The 15,563-nt window shown below is 35.1% G+C and overlaps 2 protein-coding genes across 2 annotated transcripts; both read right to left on the bottom strand.

Moving 5' to 3' along the window:
- Positions 1–3,068: 3,068 nt before the first annotated feature.
- On the bottom strand, positions 3,069–4,686 carry LOC110918832. Its single transcript, XM_022163113.2, has 2 exons — positions 3,804–4,686; positions 3,069–3,706 (listed from the first exon to the last, which is right to left on the bottom strand). The coding sequence occupies exons 1-2, from the start codon at positions 4,621–4,623 to the stop codon at positions 3,084–3,086; spliced, it is 1,443 nt and encodes a 480-aa protein (XP_022018805.1). The 5' UTR covers positions 4,624–4,686; the 3' UTR covers positions 3,069–3,083.
- A 464-nt stretch (positions 4,687–5,150) lies between these two features.
- LOC110917959 (glutathione S-transferase T3-like) lies at positions 5,151–6,833 on the bottom strand. Its single transcript, XM_022162382.2, has 2 exons — positions 6,284–6,833; positions 5,151–5,947 (listed from the first exon to the last, which is right to left on the bottom strand). The coding sequence occupies exon 2, from the start codon at positions 5,889–5,891 to the stop codon at positions 5,151–5,153; it is 741 nt and encodes a 246-aa protein (XP_022018074.1). The 5' UTR covers positions 5,892–5,947; positions 6,284–6,833.
- Positions 6,834–15,563: the final 8,730 nt, after the last annotated feature.

Genomic DNA, 15,563 nt, shown 5'->3' with positions numbered 1-15,563 from the left:
GTATGTAAACGATGTTTCCAAATCAGTCTGTAAGTTGACCAAGTCAACTATCCTCCTAGTTTGACTTGGACAACATGATGTTTATCTGAATCGAAGGATAGCCTCGAAGGATACGCATCATCCTTCGAGGTGCTCGAAAGATATGGTTCGACCATGGTTCGACCATTAGGCATCGAAGGATGATCCTTCGATGTCCATGCTGATCTTTCGGACACATTGTCATCGACAGATGATCCTTCGGACCATCTGTCGAATCCTTCGGACAGACCTGTTATGTATGGGTATAAATACCCATGCAGTGTGTTAGTGTTAGACAGATGCACATTTGGAGAGTTAGAGAAACTCTGCTGGAAAACACACACACACACTTTAGAGAGTTTGCAAACAGATTGTAAACCTTGTGCTTGTAACCGTAAACCTTCATACGTATTAATACAGTGGTGTTAATCGGTGAACTTTGTGTGTTCTTGTGTTTGTTCTTGCTTCATCCCGGTTTGCCTAATAGCTTGGATTCCGCACTCGCTAGTGGGTTAGTATAACAAGGTTTAGGTTTGTTCTCGATCCTCCGAGAAAAGGGACCTACAGTAATGAAGTACAAATTTATAATCTAAACGCTTAAAAGATCATACTATACTGGAGATCTCTGTCATCACAATCATGGCCGGCACATTCACCATCGTCTGCAATCCCTTGAAAGAATGAAAGGGGGTGTGGATGCACTTTAGTATTCTCATATGTGCCCCCAAACTTCACATTTACAAATTTATGAATGGCATTGCTATCATCATAGAACTCCCTCGTCGTGTATGTTTCATACCGAAGTGTTGACGGAGCACAAGCTGTATGAGTAGATTGCATACACTCATGACAATGATAGAATGAAAATTCAGGATCAAACTCTTGCTCGCAAATTTCACAAAAATAGTCACTCTTATGGTTCTCAATGGGAAAGTAACTCAGCTTCATAGGGTGCTTGTCACACTTGTGTGTAGTTGTCTCCGGTATTAACAAAGCACAATTGGAATGTACACCAAAATAATCACAAGTACGACAACTAAATATAAGACCATCCGTACGACCCCAACTCATACTACACGACCCGAGTCCGAGTTTAACCAACACCCGATATGCTTCGTTGCTACCCCTAGTCCGGTACTCCGGTCTTCCATTCATTTAATTACCCATTATAGGGTTACGGTCCGGGTAAACCCGTTGAGAGATAACATAAATATACTCATCTCTCTAATGCAAAATTAATTTGTTTATGGTTGTTAAAAAATTAGCCACCAAGTCATCTAATTTATCTAATAACATTTTTTTTTTGTAATTTGTAATTCGGTTAAAGGGTTTAAATCAATTCTAATTTGTTTTTAGAGTTAATTACTCGGATGGTTAGTTATATTTAACCATTACAACACATCTTGGGTCTAAAGCTTTAAGTTAGTATATTCATGTTTTGTGTCTCTGTTTCGTATCACTACTAAGGTTAACGGTCGTTAACTATTCTTTTAAATCGAGTAATATGACAAAATAATAATGTTTCGGTCCACTATGATACCATCACTCAATATTGCAACTGAAAGCCAAAACCCAACAATATAAAGTCGTGATACACCCAAAAGGATATCGACATGTGGTTTACATCGATCGAAAACGATATAAACGAATACCGGTAACCGTCCTGATAATACTGATACCGATGTAGTTAAGTCGGAATCGGTCGGTTTAGTTGCTATATCATATGATAAAAAAAACTATATTTTCAATACAACTTCGTTTTTAATATTGTTCGGTCAGAATCGAAACGAAATTTGTTTTGACAAACATAAAAACGAATATTGGTACATGTACCGAGGTTGTTCAGACAGTATTGGTTCGGTTCAGATCGTCACAGTAATGAATAAAAAAATCAATTACATTTGACCCGTTCGGTTTTGACCAAAACTTTTGTCGAAACATATAAAAAAGTAAACACGCTGGAACGGTATAATAGGAACTCGTTTGAGTGCCTCACATAGAAAGAATGTGAGCGTTGACGGCTCGGTTCAGAAGCTCCGTTTGGAAGCTAGGTTCAGAAGATTTGTTCCAAGCCCACTCTAGAAGCACTCACCGGTCTCTACTCTCTATCAAGTCATTAACATAACTGTCTTAAATCAGTTTATAATCGATCAAGTGGACTCTTAAAAACCCAGCCCAATAGCTAATATTATGAGCCCTATACATGTGAGTGTTATTCTAACTAAATCTTCCTATGATTCTACTTTACCACATTAGGCCTAACAAAGCTAAACAAATTCTTATATTGGGCCAACTTTAAAGACTTAATCCTAGTGGGAATTGAAGTGACTTCAAGATAATTCAAAAGGGTTGAAGATAATGTTTGGTGTATTTATTATTATTTAGTTATTTGGTCTAGATAATTTATAGTAGTATTTTATTTATGGGCTACATATCTCTCATTTGGGTTTAATAACTATTTAATTGGTGTTTGATTCATAGAGTTAATTAGTTTAGTATAAATAGGTGACTAAGGTTATTATAATTGGTGTGCTTTTAATTGATAAATAATAAAAGAGTCGAACGAGTTCATTCATACCGTGTTTGTGTGTTTAATCAAGGGCCTGATTTTCCAACAGACTTATACCATCCTCTCAAGCTGTGATCATGTCTCCTGTTAGGTCGACCAGCCAAAGATTCTGAAGAAACTAACACATTGCAATATCAATGATATGGCATAGGTTAAATGAAGATCACACCAAAACAACTTCATGCATTTGACCTTTTGTCTTTGACTTTGCCTTTTCGAACATGCTAGCAAACTTTTTGTATTGATTTCTAATAAATCTGATGACTCTTAGCATCCAACTTCCTTGTTGCTTCATACCAATTTGGCCCATATTCTTCAAATCAAGCACAAAGAATTCTATAGCCTGCACTTTGACCTTTTATTTTTTACTCATTCATACATCTCACTTCTTTAATGACTAGCAACAATCTCAGTACCCAAATGCAAATCTCCTGTTAGAGCCTATAATCTATTACTGGAATGCAAATGCAAACGCATAAGCAATAAGATAACTTACTCACCAATCAACCCATTCTTCGTGATAAACCCTAGAAAGGAGGTGATTTGGGTGAAAAGTATGAGTGATTTCTTTAGGTAAGAAGGCGCAGTGAACGTCAATGATGAAGTTGTTGCAATCCATACAACAGTAGGCAAATCCATTACAAGGTAACCTGCAAATATTACACCTAAACACCCCAAAAAACTTACGAGGAGGGGCTTTTGAATGGAGAATCAGGGTATGTTGTTGGTGAGCAGGGTGGTCTATCAGTTCAGGAGGTAGCCGTGAGCACCACTCGTGGAGCACAAAGTTGCATTGCCCCTCATTGTCACACACGTAAATTGGGCCACTCGTAATTGGTCTCACACACACGTCGCACAAAAGTTGAATTCTCTTCATTGGGTCATGATAGGATATTGATTTTTTTCTAGAAGAGGTGGGGATTGTGATATCCTCTAGAATTAGTGGGTGTTTATGAATAATACCTTGTGCTTTGCAGGTGATCTTGTTAGAAATTTCTAACGTACTTAATCCTTTTTCCTTGGAAAACAAGTGTTTTAGTAGGCTATAAGATGGATCGGGAAACGGAAGATGAAGAAGATCAAGATGTTCATCATCTTTGTAGTTTTTACTGCTTGTACCTGATGAAAACAACATTGTAATGTTAAATGAGCATAAACCAATAGCATATATAGAAAAAAAAAACTATAAACATATTAGGTAGGTAGTTAGGTCTACCTGGAGACTTGAGGATTGACATGAATGGCTCATTTCTTGATGTTGCGCAATCTAGATGGGTATAGTATCTACATTTCTCGCATTTATACATCCAAAGATTTGATTTATGTTCAAACCCATTACGACATACCCTACACAGTGGCCAGTTTTTAGAACTTTGATCATCGATTGGAAAGGAATAAGCAAGGGTGAGATGATGGATATGGGAGAAGACATCATTTGTAGTATCTTGGATTTGCAACTTTTGCGGTAGAAAAGCACAATCACTATGAATGAATTTAGAACGAACACACATGGGACAATAATAAAAGATACCTTTATGTTCCTTCCCACATGCATCGCACATGTCTAAAACTTGTTTTGGGAAGTAAATTAGTGGGTGTTTGTGGCTAGGATGATGGATGACATTTTTTTGTAGCCTTGTCGTAACACAATTTACATCAACAGAAAAATAACAACGATGACAACGATACCACAAATCTCCAGGCTTATGATACCTACCACAAATTTGACACTTCCAATATGACGTCGATTGGATGAAGTGAAGAGTATGACCAACCTCACAAACGTCTTCGGATCTTTCTGGAAGCTCTGCACAAAATTTATGAACAGAGTAATCACTACAATGACAACAAGAGTAGTAATACCTATGATACCAGTTGATTTCTTCCCCACATCTGGAACATAAACATTGAAAGTCTTGTTTTGCAATTAAAACATCATCCTTCTCCTCCTCGTCTTCTTCAGACTCTTCTTCCGACCACAAGTCTATAAGACTAAATGGATGTTTGTGTTCAAACATCATATTTTCTTTCATCATTTTCTAATAAAAATAAAGTAGTATGAGAAGAAGAAATAGACACAAAATAAAAGAGAAAATCAGTTTGGAAGATAGTACAATGGAAGATGAAAATATGAGGTAGCATTTATAGGCATGATACCTCTGATGATAATTAAAGAAATTGTAAATATGCTAAAGCAAGGTATCTTATAAACAGAAAATGAAGTTTGACTGAAGTCATGAATCATTCCAATTGAAACATATCTATTAGACTACATGGTATGGTGATGGACCATCCTTGGAGGATGGTCCGCCACGTAGGCGACACGTCACAATCCTCACTAAGATGGTCCATCCTCCAAAACTAGAAGGCATGGTAGGATGATCCTAGTCATAGTCCTTCACCACTTTTTATGTTTTTTTTATTTTTTTTATTATTTTATTTTTTTTAACATTTGACAAATATACTAATAAAATATTTTCATTAATATTAAACCCACATTACATAAATATTAAAAAAAAAACATAAACTTAAAAAAAAAGACTTAATAAAAATAAACATAAAGTTAAATAATTTGATGCTTTTTCATGATGTCGTCTTGTAGTTTTTTCAACATCGAACGTCTCGGCTCGGGTTCGTTCTCGACATTAATCATCATTATTTCCCATTCCTTAAGCCGAATTTTTTCATCGGAGATTCGGAGTTTCTCATTCGACAATCGGACCTTTTCTTTTAACTTCTCGTCCGATGCACGACTTTTTTCTTGGACGGCCCGCTCCTTCGCCTTCGACTTTTGGGCCGAGATGTCGTTGTACACTTTTAGGTGTTCCATAAACTCAACCATGTTCGGGTCCACCGTTTCCTTTCCTTTTCCCTTGGCCCGCTCCTTTTTTGTTTTGTCTCGGCCCGGTGGACGGTCGGGTTCACGTACGTTATACTCGTCTTCGTCATAGTCGGCGTCATCATTTAAGTTAATGTGACACCTCGCGTCCGACCCACCGGCGCTTAAACTACCCGTTTCCGATGTTTTTTGGCGTTTCGCCATCGCCACCTCGTTAGGAATGGGCGCCCATTTTGGGTCGTCTTTTACAACCATCCACGCGCGAACGTGAGGAAAGTTGGAACCATGATTTTGCTTATACTTTTGCAATGCCATTTTGAACACATCCTCGTCGTTCCACCCGCTACGACGGTCACTTGTATATAATTTGTTATACTCCTCGCAAAACCGATTAATGGCCGAGTTCAATTTTCGCCACTTCGAGGAAACCGAGTCGATATCTCTATACGGGCCTTGGTCCATCATGGCGAGAAACTTGGTCAATACCTTGGACCAAAACCCGTCACCCGGTTGGTTATTACCTATAAAAAAACAAACAAATAAAAGTAAATAAACAAAACAAACCTTACAACATATAAAATAATAAAAAAAAACTTACTGTTATGAATTAAAAAATTAAAAAACTTAAACTAAACTAACTGTGAAGAATTAAAAAATTATTAAATTTAAAAACTTAAAAACTAAACTTAAAAAACCTACTGTTATTAAAAAAAATTAAAAACTAAACTTAAAAACTATTAAATTTAAACCAAAAAAAAACTATAACACTTAAAATGTAAACTTTATAAATTTAAAAAGATGTAAACTTTATAAAGATGTAAACTTTAAAAAGATGTAAACTTTAAAAAAATACGAACCTTTTACCGGGTTGTCGGAAGTGCCAATGAAAGCCTTGGCTAAGGCTTCTTCTTCGATTGGGGTCCATTTAATCGCCTTCGGTTTCGACGCTTGATCACCCGCTACTTGTTTCCCTTTGTTTCATTTTCCTTTCCCTTTAGGCGGTTGGGTTTCGGGCACAATCTCCACATCATCTTCGGATTGAACGGGGGGTGTGGGGATCGGTTGGGGTTGAACGGGGGGTGTGGGGATCGGTTGAGGTTGAACGGGTGGAAAGTTCCAAGCACCCCGCATCATCATTTGTTGAAGAGCTTGATTTTGGGAGATTTGAGTGAATTGGTTGGGCGATTGTTGGAATGACGCAAACGCGTTCGATGAAAATTGGGAGAATTGGTTCGGTTCTAGCGTTGGATAATATCCCGGAACCGAAAAAACATTTGGTTGGGTCGGATTGGTGGGAGTATTCGGGTTGTTCGAAGGAGTGTTGGGAGTATCCGGGTTGTTGAACGGATCCATGAAAATTATGTGGAAGAAGGTTGAGAGTGTAGTGGAAGAGAGTGTAAAAATTATAGGAGAAAATGGTGAATTGTGGAGGTTAATTTGGTGTTTGATAGTGAAAATGGATGTTTAATTTATATAATTTAAAAATCTAGCCGTTTGGCTTTATTCAAAATATAGAAATTTAATTTTTTTTTATTAACGGTCATATTATAATAGGGGGCCCACACTTTTTGCGTCGTCGCCAACGTCCATTTTCGGACGGAGAAGACGGGGACGGTAGGGGGCGGCACGGTGTTTGGACCGTCGCCGACCCGCGACGGGCCGGGGCCGACCCCCATACCGTATAGCCTTACACTTGTATTACGTGGAAAGAAAAGGTTGTAATTAATTGAGATTAATTTTGATGCTTTCTTCTTTTCTTTTCTTTTCTTTTCTTTTCTTTTCTTTTCTTTTATTGTTAGTTTGAAAAAAAAAAAAGAATTTCTCTTTTCTCTTTAGAGAAACGTTTCCTACAAGTGATACGTTCACATTAATTCTATTGTTTTGGGGTTTTTAAATTTAATTTATTTTTGTAGCTTGCCATTATATGGTTTGTATTTTATGAATATGTTTCTTCTTCTATAAAGATTCAGGATTTTTGTACATTGTTAATTTCTAGTTCAGGATTTTATAGTTATATGGTGTCCTTGCATTTCAATTAAATATGTTAGCTTTAGGGTTGGTTGATGAGTTGATGTTGTCTTATATAATTGTCATTCTCGATATATTATGTAGAATTCATAAAAGCTAGTTTCACACCCATATTGCAACCGAAAGCCAAAATCCAACATTATGAAGTTGTGATACACTCAAAAGAATATCGAGATGTGTTTTAAATTGATCAAAAATGATATAAACTAATACTGGTAACCTCCCGATTGTACCAATACTGTAACCGTTGTTATTCAGTCGGTATCAATTTAGTTCGTCATGACACTAGTACGTTACAGAGTGTTGCTATAGCGTATGATAAAAAAAAACTATATTTTTCAATACAACTTCATTTTAAACATTATTCGGTCAAAATCGAAACGAAATTTGTATTGACAACCATAAAAACAAATATTGGTACAGTTACAGAAGTTGTTCAGACGGTATCAGTTCGGTTCGTCATGGTAATAAATAAAAAATCAATTATATTTGACCCGTTCGATTTTGACCAAAACTTTTATCAAAGCGTAAAAGAAAAAAAAAAGTAAACACACCACAACGGTATAATTGGAACTTGTTTGAGTGTCTCGCATAGGAAGAATGTGAAAACTCACAAGGATATATAAGTGTCGATTTATACTTCTAAAGGTGTTGACAGCTCGGTTCAGAGGCTCTGTTTAGAAACAACTTTTTAAATCATGTGCTAAACAAATTCTTATATTGGGCCAAATTATGGTTCTATAAAAACAAAATCCAAACCAAAACACCTCAAATGTTTTTATGTTTTGTGAGTGGGTAAAGAGAGATAAAGCCTCTCAGGCGGAAGGGTGTGGGGGCGGGGACAACATTAGGGAGTGAGGTGGCACCCTCCCCCGTCGAGAAACACCACTCCCCCGTTCAAATATCGGTGCACACAGGAACTCATCCCCGCTCTGCATTTTCGACCGTCGTTCAACGGTCACAAAAACAAAACAAAAAATAATAAACTAAATATTGAAAACCTAGTTAAACCATTTCCCCATTTAAAAATATCACACAACTCAAATGCTTTTCTAATCTCTTTAACCAATCTTCATTTTATACCAAAAAAATCATGAATCCGAGCCGACCGAACTCGCCTCCATTCTTTCCCAGCACACCCGCTACTCCCTCGGCCCAACCCCTACTCGTATGCCCCACGACACTGATGGATCCGTATTCGTTTGGCGGTTTTAGTCAAGACCAAAACGTGTGGCTAACGCAATACCAATACCACCACCTTGCTAATAGGAAATGCATTCACAAGCAATCCAAATGCCACCGTCCCAATCGTTGACTCAAACCCGAACCCGAGCATGATTTCGTTTCTTTAGGCATAGACGATGATGTTATGCCCGAAACGAAACCACAAACCACTAAGGCTAAGAAAGGGAAAAAACGAGCACAGTGAGGAAACCAAGCACAAGAAGAGGGAAGCGGGAAGGCACAAAAAAACACACTAACCTTAAAAATGCAAAATGAAAGCTTTCAAACTAACCTTTATAATGCAAAATGAAAGTGGGCACACTAGCGCTATGTGTTATAAGATCATGTCCTTGGCCACAATGGAGGGGAGCCCCTTGGGTGTTAATAGGGGGGGGGGGGGGGGCATAATGCAGTCCACGCTCGTGAAGGAATGACTGTGAGCCCTAAGGTTTTTCAACCACCGAAATTAACTATATTTTAATTTTATTTTTAAGCTTTGAATATTATTTAATGGGTGATGGATAGTGGAAACTTGTGAAGCCATTACATACTAAATGTAAAAAAAATGAATATGAAGTCATGTCTACGTGGCAGTGATGTAATAGTCACTTTTTAACGTGTTAATGAAAAGTTATGAAATAGTACCACACATGGACTAATAATCTAATTTTAGTCGTAGTGAAAGGACACTCAAATTCATAACAATAAGAGTTAATTACATAGTTAGTTACATACATACATAGGTATTAATAGTTTAAAATCACCTTTTAGGGTATTAACGTTTCATTTTGTAACATTTGGAGGTATTAACTTCTAGGGTATTAATAGTTAGTCTTTGTGGTTTGCACAAAATAACATATTTAGGTACTATTTAGGTACTGATAGAATGTGATTTTAAACCTACAAATAATGTGAATACCTTCAAACGTTACAAAATGAAAAGTTAATACCCAAAAATGTGATTTTAAACTATTAGTACCTAAGTATGTTATTTTGGGCAAACCATAGAGACTAACTATGCAATTAACTCTAACAATAACAATAACTAACTTGTAATTTTTGAAGAGTAAAATAGTCAAAGGATTAAAGGGTAGTTTTTAAATTATCAAATTTGTTATATGATTTTAAAATTTAATGGCACTAACAAGCCCATGGACCATCTTAAAAGCAAGCAAGCAAAGAGTGCCAATAAGAACAAAATCTAATAAATTTAAAGTTTAGAGACCACCCGTAATATTCTATTCCCTGAGAACACCTTTAGGAACTTTGAATAAAGACATATAACCACAACAAGACAAGTACAAATTACGTGTTTGACATGATTGAATCTATGATCCTTCAAACTCACTCCACCAAATCCAAAAGGGATTCTTGCAACATCCATTTGTTTCTTTTACCCATTTTCTTTAATACTATACCCATATGTTTGTTAATATCACATTCCTAATGTTACTTTAAAGGGAAGAAAAGGCCGTGATGTTATTTTTACAACTTCGCATCTTTTTCATTTTCTTACACGCTTCGTTTCATAGAGAGATCTATAATTGCAACTAATAACACTACATTCCATTAGCTGAATGCTAAACAATAGTTTTCTTTTCTTTATTGGTCCTTAGCTAAATGCTAAAAGCATTCATAGTAGGTTTCTTTTCTTTATCGGTATAATTTAATTGAAAACCATCATGCCATAAAAGAAATGTTCATTTTCTAAAAGTCTTCCACATCTCATTCCTTAGCCTTATAATATTATGATTAATCGTTAGGAATCCTAGTAATCTAGTGGTATGGTGTCCTTCAATTCATTGCAAATAAAAGGTAAATGTGGAATTAAGATATACAAGAAATTTGTAGTTAGAGAGAAAAAGGTTCTATTTTTTATTTTCATATAATTTTATGGATAAAGATAAGGTTTAAGAAATTTGATGTAGCCTTTTTTTATTCAAACTTTATTTATATTCAAACCTTATTTTTTCATTATAATTTAAGGACATGATATCTATATTTATATCTATATAATAAAGTAAACTAATGAGGGACACGTGTCATTCATTGGAGATATATTTTTTTTTAGTTTATTTCTTTTATTTTTTTTCACTGATTAATAATAACTATTTAGTATTTTATTGATAACACACACATGATTCTAACCTATCAGTGCATTCACATCCAACCCCCCAAATTATGTGAGAGGGGGTTTTTATTTTATGAAAAATGGTTGTAGGTGGTTGTGAGTGGGATGCGGGAGAAAATGTTAGTGTTCATCTTTAAATTTGGGAGAACACCCCACCTTTATAATTTTTTAATATATCTTGAAAGTGGTTGTGAGTGGAAGAACGAGAAAATGTAATGATAAAGGTATTAAAAATATTATTTAATTGAAAATAACAAAGAAAATATAGTAATTTTAGTGTAATATAGGTAAAAAATAGGGGTTGGGTGTGAATGCTCTTAATAAATTAAAAAAAATAAAAAATGTTATAACTTTTATAATAAGGGGTTGGGTGTGAAAGCACTTCATAAATTAAAAAAAATGTTATAAATTTTATAATACACAAATTTATAATCTAATAAGAAATAAATAAAAAAAAACATAGTAAAATGTTATAATATGAAAATAGTAAATCAAAGTTTATTTTTCTCAAAAATGTATATTGACGACTGTGTGTGTTAGCTGATGCAATACACGGGTTTTTAATTAAAATGTTACTTTTTTATTACTTAATATATAAAAAAAATATTTAATCAACTTGTGTAATACACGATATTAACCTAGTATATACCAATACTAATTGTGAATGCTCTAATTGTGACCAGAAGTAGAAGCATATGGGCCTAAAAGCTCATTTCGATCCATGCTAAAACTCATAATGAACTTGAGCTAATTGTGTACAATAAAATTTCTTAGGTTTTTAAAATATAAGCATGTGTGCTTTTTATGTCCGGATTAGCAAGACCCTATGTCACGGCCCCCGACCCACCCTGGACGGAATCGGGTGCCGTGAGCAGTCCCGTGGTACCGGTGATTATTTTTGAAAAAAAACATTGCAGCGGAATTTTCATCAGGACCGTGAGTTAGGAAAAATATCAGAGTTTAGAAAACACCGGATTTGATTTAAATAGATGGGATAACTCCCTATTTTAAAATGGTAGCTTTAATAAAGATAAATTTTATTTAATAAAACAATATTTCTTTAATTTGATTAAAATAAGCCATTTCTTGATGCCTTTCAGTGCCGTATCCAGTCTTATGATAATCACCTGAAACATGTTTGAAAAAGGTTTTGTCAGCGGGAATGCTGAGTGAATTCATTCCATTTTTATACAAATATATTGTTATACCTTACAGTATTAAGGTTTTATATTTATTTGCATTTACCTTACTCAATCAGTATTTTGTCACATAATAGCAATTCCAATATAACAGAAATAATATCACTCATTGGTTTACTTTCATCCAATAGTGAATTAATCAAATAACTATACTTTACTGTTATTCACTTTATCTGTTATTAGGCAATTCCTATGACTGGGTCATATCACTGTTGATCATTCTTTCAACTAGTGACTCTGACCATATCACTTGTTCATAACACTGTTGATCATTCTTTCAACTAAGGTCTTTGGTCATATCGCTGTTGATCATTCTTTCAACTAGCGATTCTATTCATGGCACTGTTGATCATTCTTTCAACTAGTGCTTCTGGTCATTATCACTGTTGATCATTCTTTCAACGAGTGACTCTAATTATAACACTGTTGATCATTCTTTCAACTAGTGTCTTTGGACATATCACTGCTGATCATTCTTTCAGCTAGTGACTTTGGACATAATGATGCCTTATTACTTGGTCAAATATATTATTTCTAGCACTAAATCATGCAATCCAGAATAATGACATGTTATGTCAATTATTATAACTTATCAAAACATGTTAATTCCCTAATTGTAATATGATATAATAACTTGACTACAAATAGAATACAGTATACTTGACTTTGTTATGGTATCTGCCATTTAGATTTATATATAATAATTATGGTTATGCTAACTTTCTGGGTAATAGCAATGAGAATCAAATAATGTATAATACCTCCCATACCAGTAGTTATTATAAAATATAATAACTTAATCACTGTAAGTATAACCGGTAACTATTTAGGATTTTAGAAATCAATTTGCAATATAATTGTTTTACGAAAAGGTGATAAAACTGTGATAAAAGAGTATGGACTCACAAACGGTGAGAAAAGAGAAATGAACTCACAGTGCAGATTTCTACGGGCAAAGTTTAGTCTACAGATATCCTTGATATACTGCTGATTCAATTTGGGCAGAGTCTAGTCTACTGATTAGCCTAATTCACACAAACGGGGTTGTAACTAATACAGCAATTACGACAATTCACGAGATTAAACCTTCACAAAAATTAATCAGTGCAATACTCGATAATTCAATCGGATTCACAACGAATAACAGAGCATAGTCCGAATTCGAACAGCACTCTAATATTCAAGTCGAAATCACGACGAATAATCAAAGTACAAGCTCAATTGAGCAGCACCTGGACTATCGTTGGATAGTTACAATCGATGGGACGTTGAATCGTAATAGCGATCGAGTTATTACCCTGATTGCGGCAGCGTTTCGAGGTTTGTGTGTGTTTGTGTAGTATTTTGGCTATAACTCAGCGTGTATAACGAATTTCTTCGTCGTTTTTGTGCCAGAAATCAAGTCCCAACCTCTACTATTTATACCCGAAATTTGACCCTGTCGCGTAGCGCGAGGGGTACCCCCCATGGGCGTCGCGCTACGCGAGTGGTAACCTATTTTCTATAGGTAGCTTCGTGTCTAAGTAGCTTAGCTGAGTTGATAACATTGTGAAATTCAAAACGGCCAACAAGTTATTTAGATAATCGTAACTAGGGTTTTGCCCCCCTGAGTTTTAGGGGCCCTGATCCTGATTCTGATTGTTCTGAAAATTTTAGGTTTTGCGTAGAATCACTTGGGTGTCTCAATTAAGGTTTTCTTAATAGCTAATTACCATCCTAATTATGGATTTTAGTGACAGTTGTTACATCCTCCACACCTTAATAAAAATCTCGTCCTCGAGATTTGGGTTATGATATTTCTGTTAGATTTATGTCATAATTTAGTCAATGGAACTAGATTCTTAAGGTAAATGACACAGAGTCAAATTTTGTGAATACTAGTTGTATCAGTAGAGTTTAAAAAAAATCCAACTGAAATAGTTCAAGAAATCGATGACCACTGAATGAGATGAAATGATATAGTTTCGAATGGGACTAGGTTCAGGTCAACAGATATATGATTAAATAGATATCTGTTTACAGTTAGTGAAATGACTTTTTAGAATAAAATTCATGGTCAAAAGAAAACTTACTTTGATTGGCAACTGGGGAAGACTCAGAATTAATAAGGTCAGAATGAAATAATAGCACGAAGATGATTGTTAATTATCGAATCATATCAAGAGAAAAAATCAGTGTGTTTGACATTGCAAGAATACACTGGACTGCAACAAAGTTTAGTGTATCATTGTCTTAATATACAATTGTATCAAGACTACTTTCGAATGATGAGTCAAACGAAAGACATACGTGGGTTTTAAATGATTTGTATGTTTATGATAAGCTACGACTTCGCAAGGTGTCGTAAGGCTTGGAATAATTTTAATAATTACGGTGCTCGAACAATTTCACCGTATAATCAACTGAAAGTTTAAATGAAGAAAACTTGGATATTTATTTCAAATAGGAGTTTCAATTGATGATGAAAAGACAAAATGAAATATTATAAAATTTTCGATGATAGAAGAAACGTTTAAGAAGTACACCAGAATATGATACGAATTTGTGTACTTTTATCTTAACACATAGTTATATTAAGACTGGTTAAGAATATGAACCAAAAATTAAAATTCGTATATTAGGAGTGAAATTGAAAATAGTTCAAGCTATAAATTTATTATGACGCCACAAGGTGTCATAGTAGTGGTGAATGAAACGAGTTTCACCATGATGTAAATCAAATGAAGTAAATCCGAATGTTTCAAATAAATACATTAGGATTTTGGATTGAAATTGAAATGATCAAAGATGATAAAGCAATAAAGATTGCGAAGCGCTCGATAGATACACGGAAATATGAAATGAATTTGTGTATCATTATCTTAGCACACGATTGTGTTAAGATTGTTTTGATAGAATAAATCAAAGTGATTCAATCATGAATGAATAATTAAACCTGTATGTAAGAGGTGCAACGAGATTAGCACAAGCTTCAAATTTGTGAAAACGTCACCACAAGGTGATCGTGACCAAATAAATGATTCAACGAAAGTGAAAACCAAACAAGTTTGGTATGGATCTGAAATAGAGGAAATATTTGACGGAATGTATTTATTTATGAACTTTTATTTGTACTAGGGTCAAATAATAACTTAACTTAGATATATATCAGTGACTACGTCTGGAATCATCTCTACTTCCTGTGTAGTAAGTGCGTATGCTCGCACGTTCGTCTTAGCTCCGTCTGTTGTTCTAGCTTTGTTGTCAGATGCTTTGGTTAGTTTCTGGCAATATGGTTTGATGTGTCCGGTTTCCCCGCAATTGTAACAGATGTTAGTTTTCCTTCTGCACTCTTCCTCTGTGTGCCCGGTCATCTTGCAGAAGTCACAGTAGGGTGTGTTCCTAAAACGACATCGTCCTGAATGCGTTTTGTTACTATTTCTGCAGATAGGTTGCTCCAATGACGGTTCAGTTTCTTTCTTCTTGAGTTCTTGGGAAATTTTCTGGGCTAATTCTTTCTTCTTGTTTTCTTCTCTTGTGCGGATTAGTCCATCTGTCAGCATGTTAGCTAGTTCA

This window comes from Helianthus annuus, chromosome 16 (genome assembly GCF_002127325.2).
Source record: "Helianthus annuus cultivar XRQ/B chromosome 16, HanXRQr2.0-SUNRISE, whole genome shotgun sequence".
In the NCBI taxonomy this organism is placed as follows: Eukaryota; Viridiplantae; Streptophyta; class Magnoliopsida; order Asterales; family Asteraceae; genus Helianthus; species Helianthus annuus.
The sequence above is the reverse complement of the archived record's forward strand: the minus strand, read 5'-3'. Positions and strand labels throughout refer to the sequence as shown.

Bases quoted from the DNA above. Each gene is read 5' to 3' on its own strand.
- LOC110917959 (XM_022162382.2), bottom strand. From the start codon at position 5,891: ATGATGGACCAAGGCCCGTATAGAGATATCGACTCGGTTTCCTCGAAG.
- LOC110918832 (XM_022163113.2), bottom strand. From the start codon at position 4,623: ATGATGAAAGAAAATATGATGTTTGAACACAAACATCCATTTAGTCTT. The intron at 3,707-3,803 runs GTAGACCTAACT...TGTTTTCATCAG, and splicing joins GTCAATCCTCAAGTCTCCAG to GTACAAGCAGTAAAAACTAC.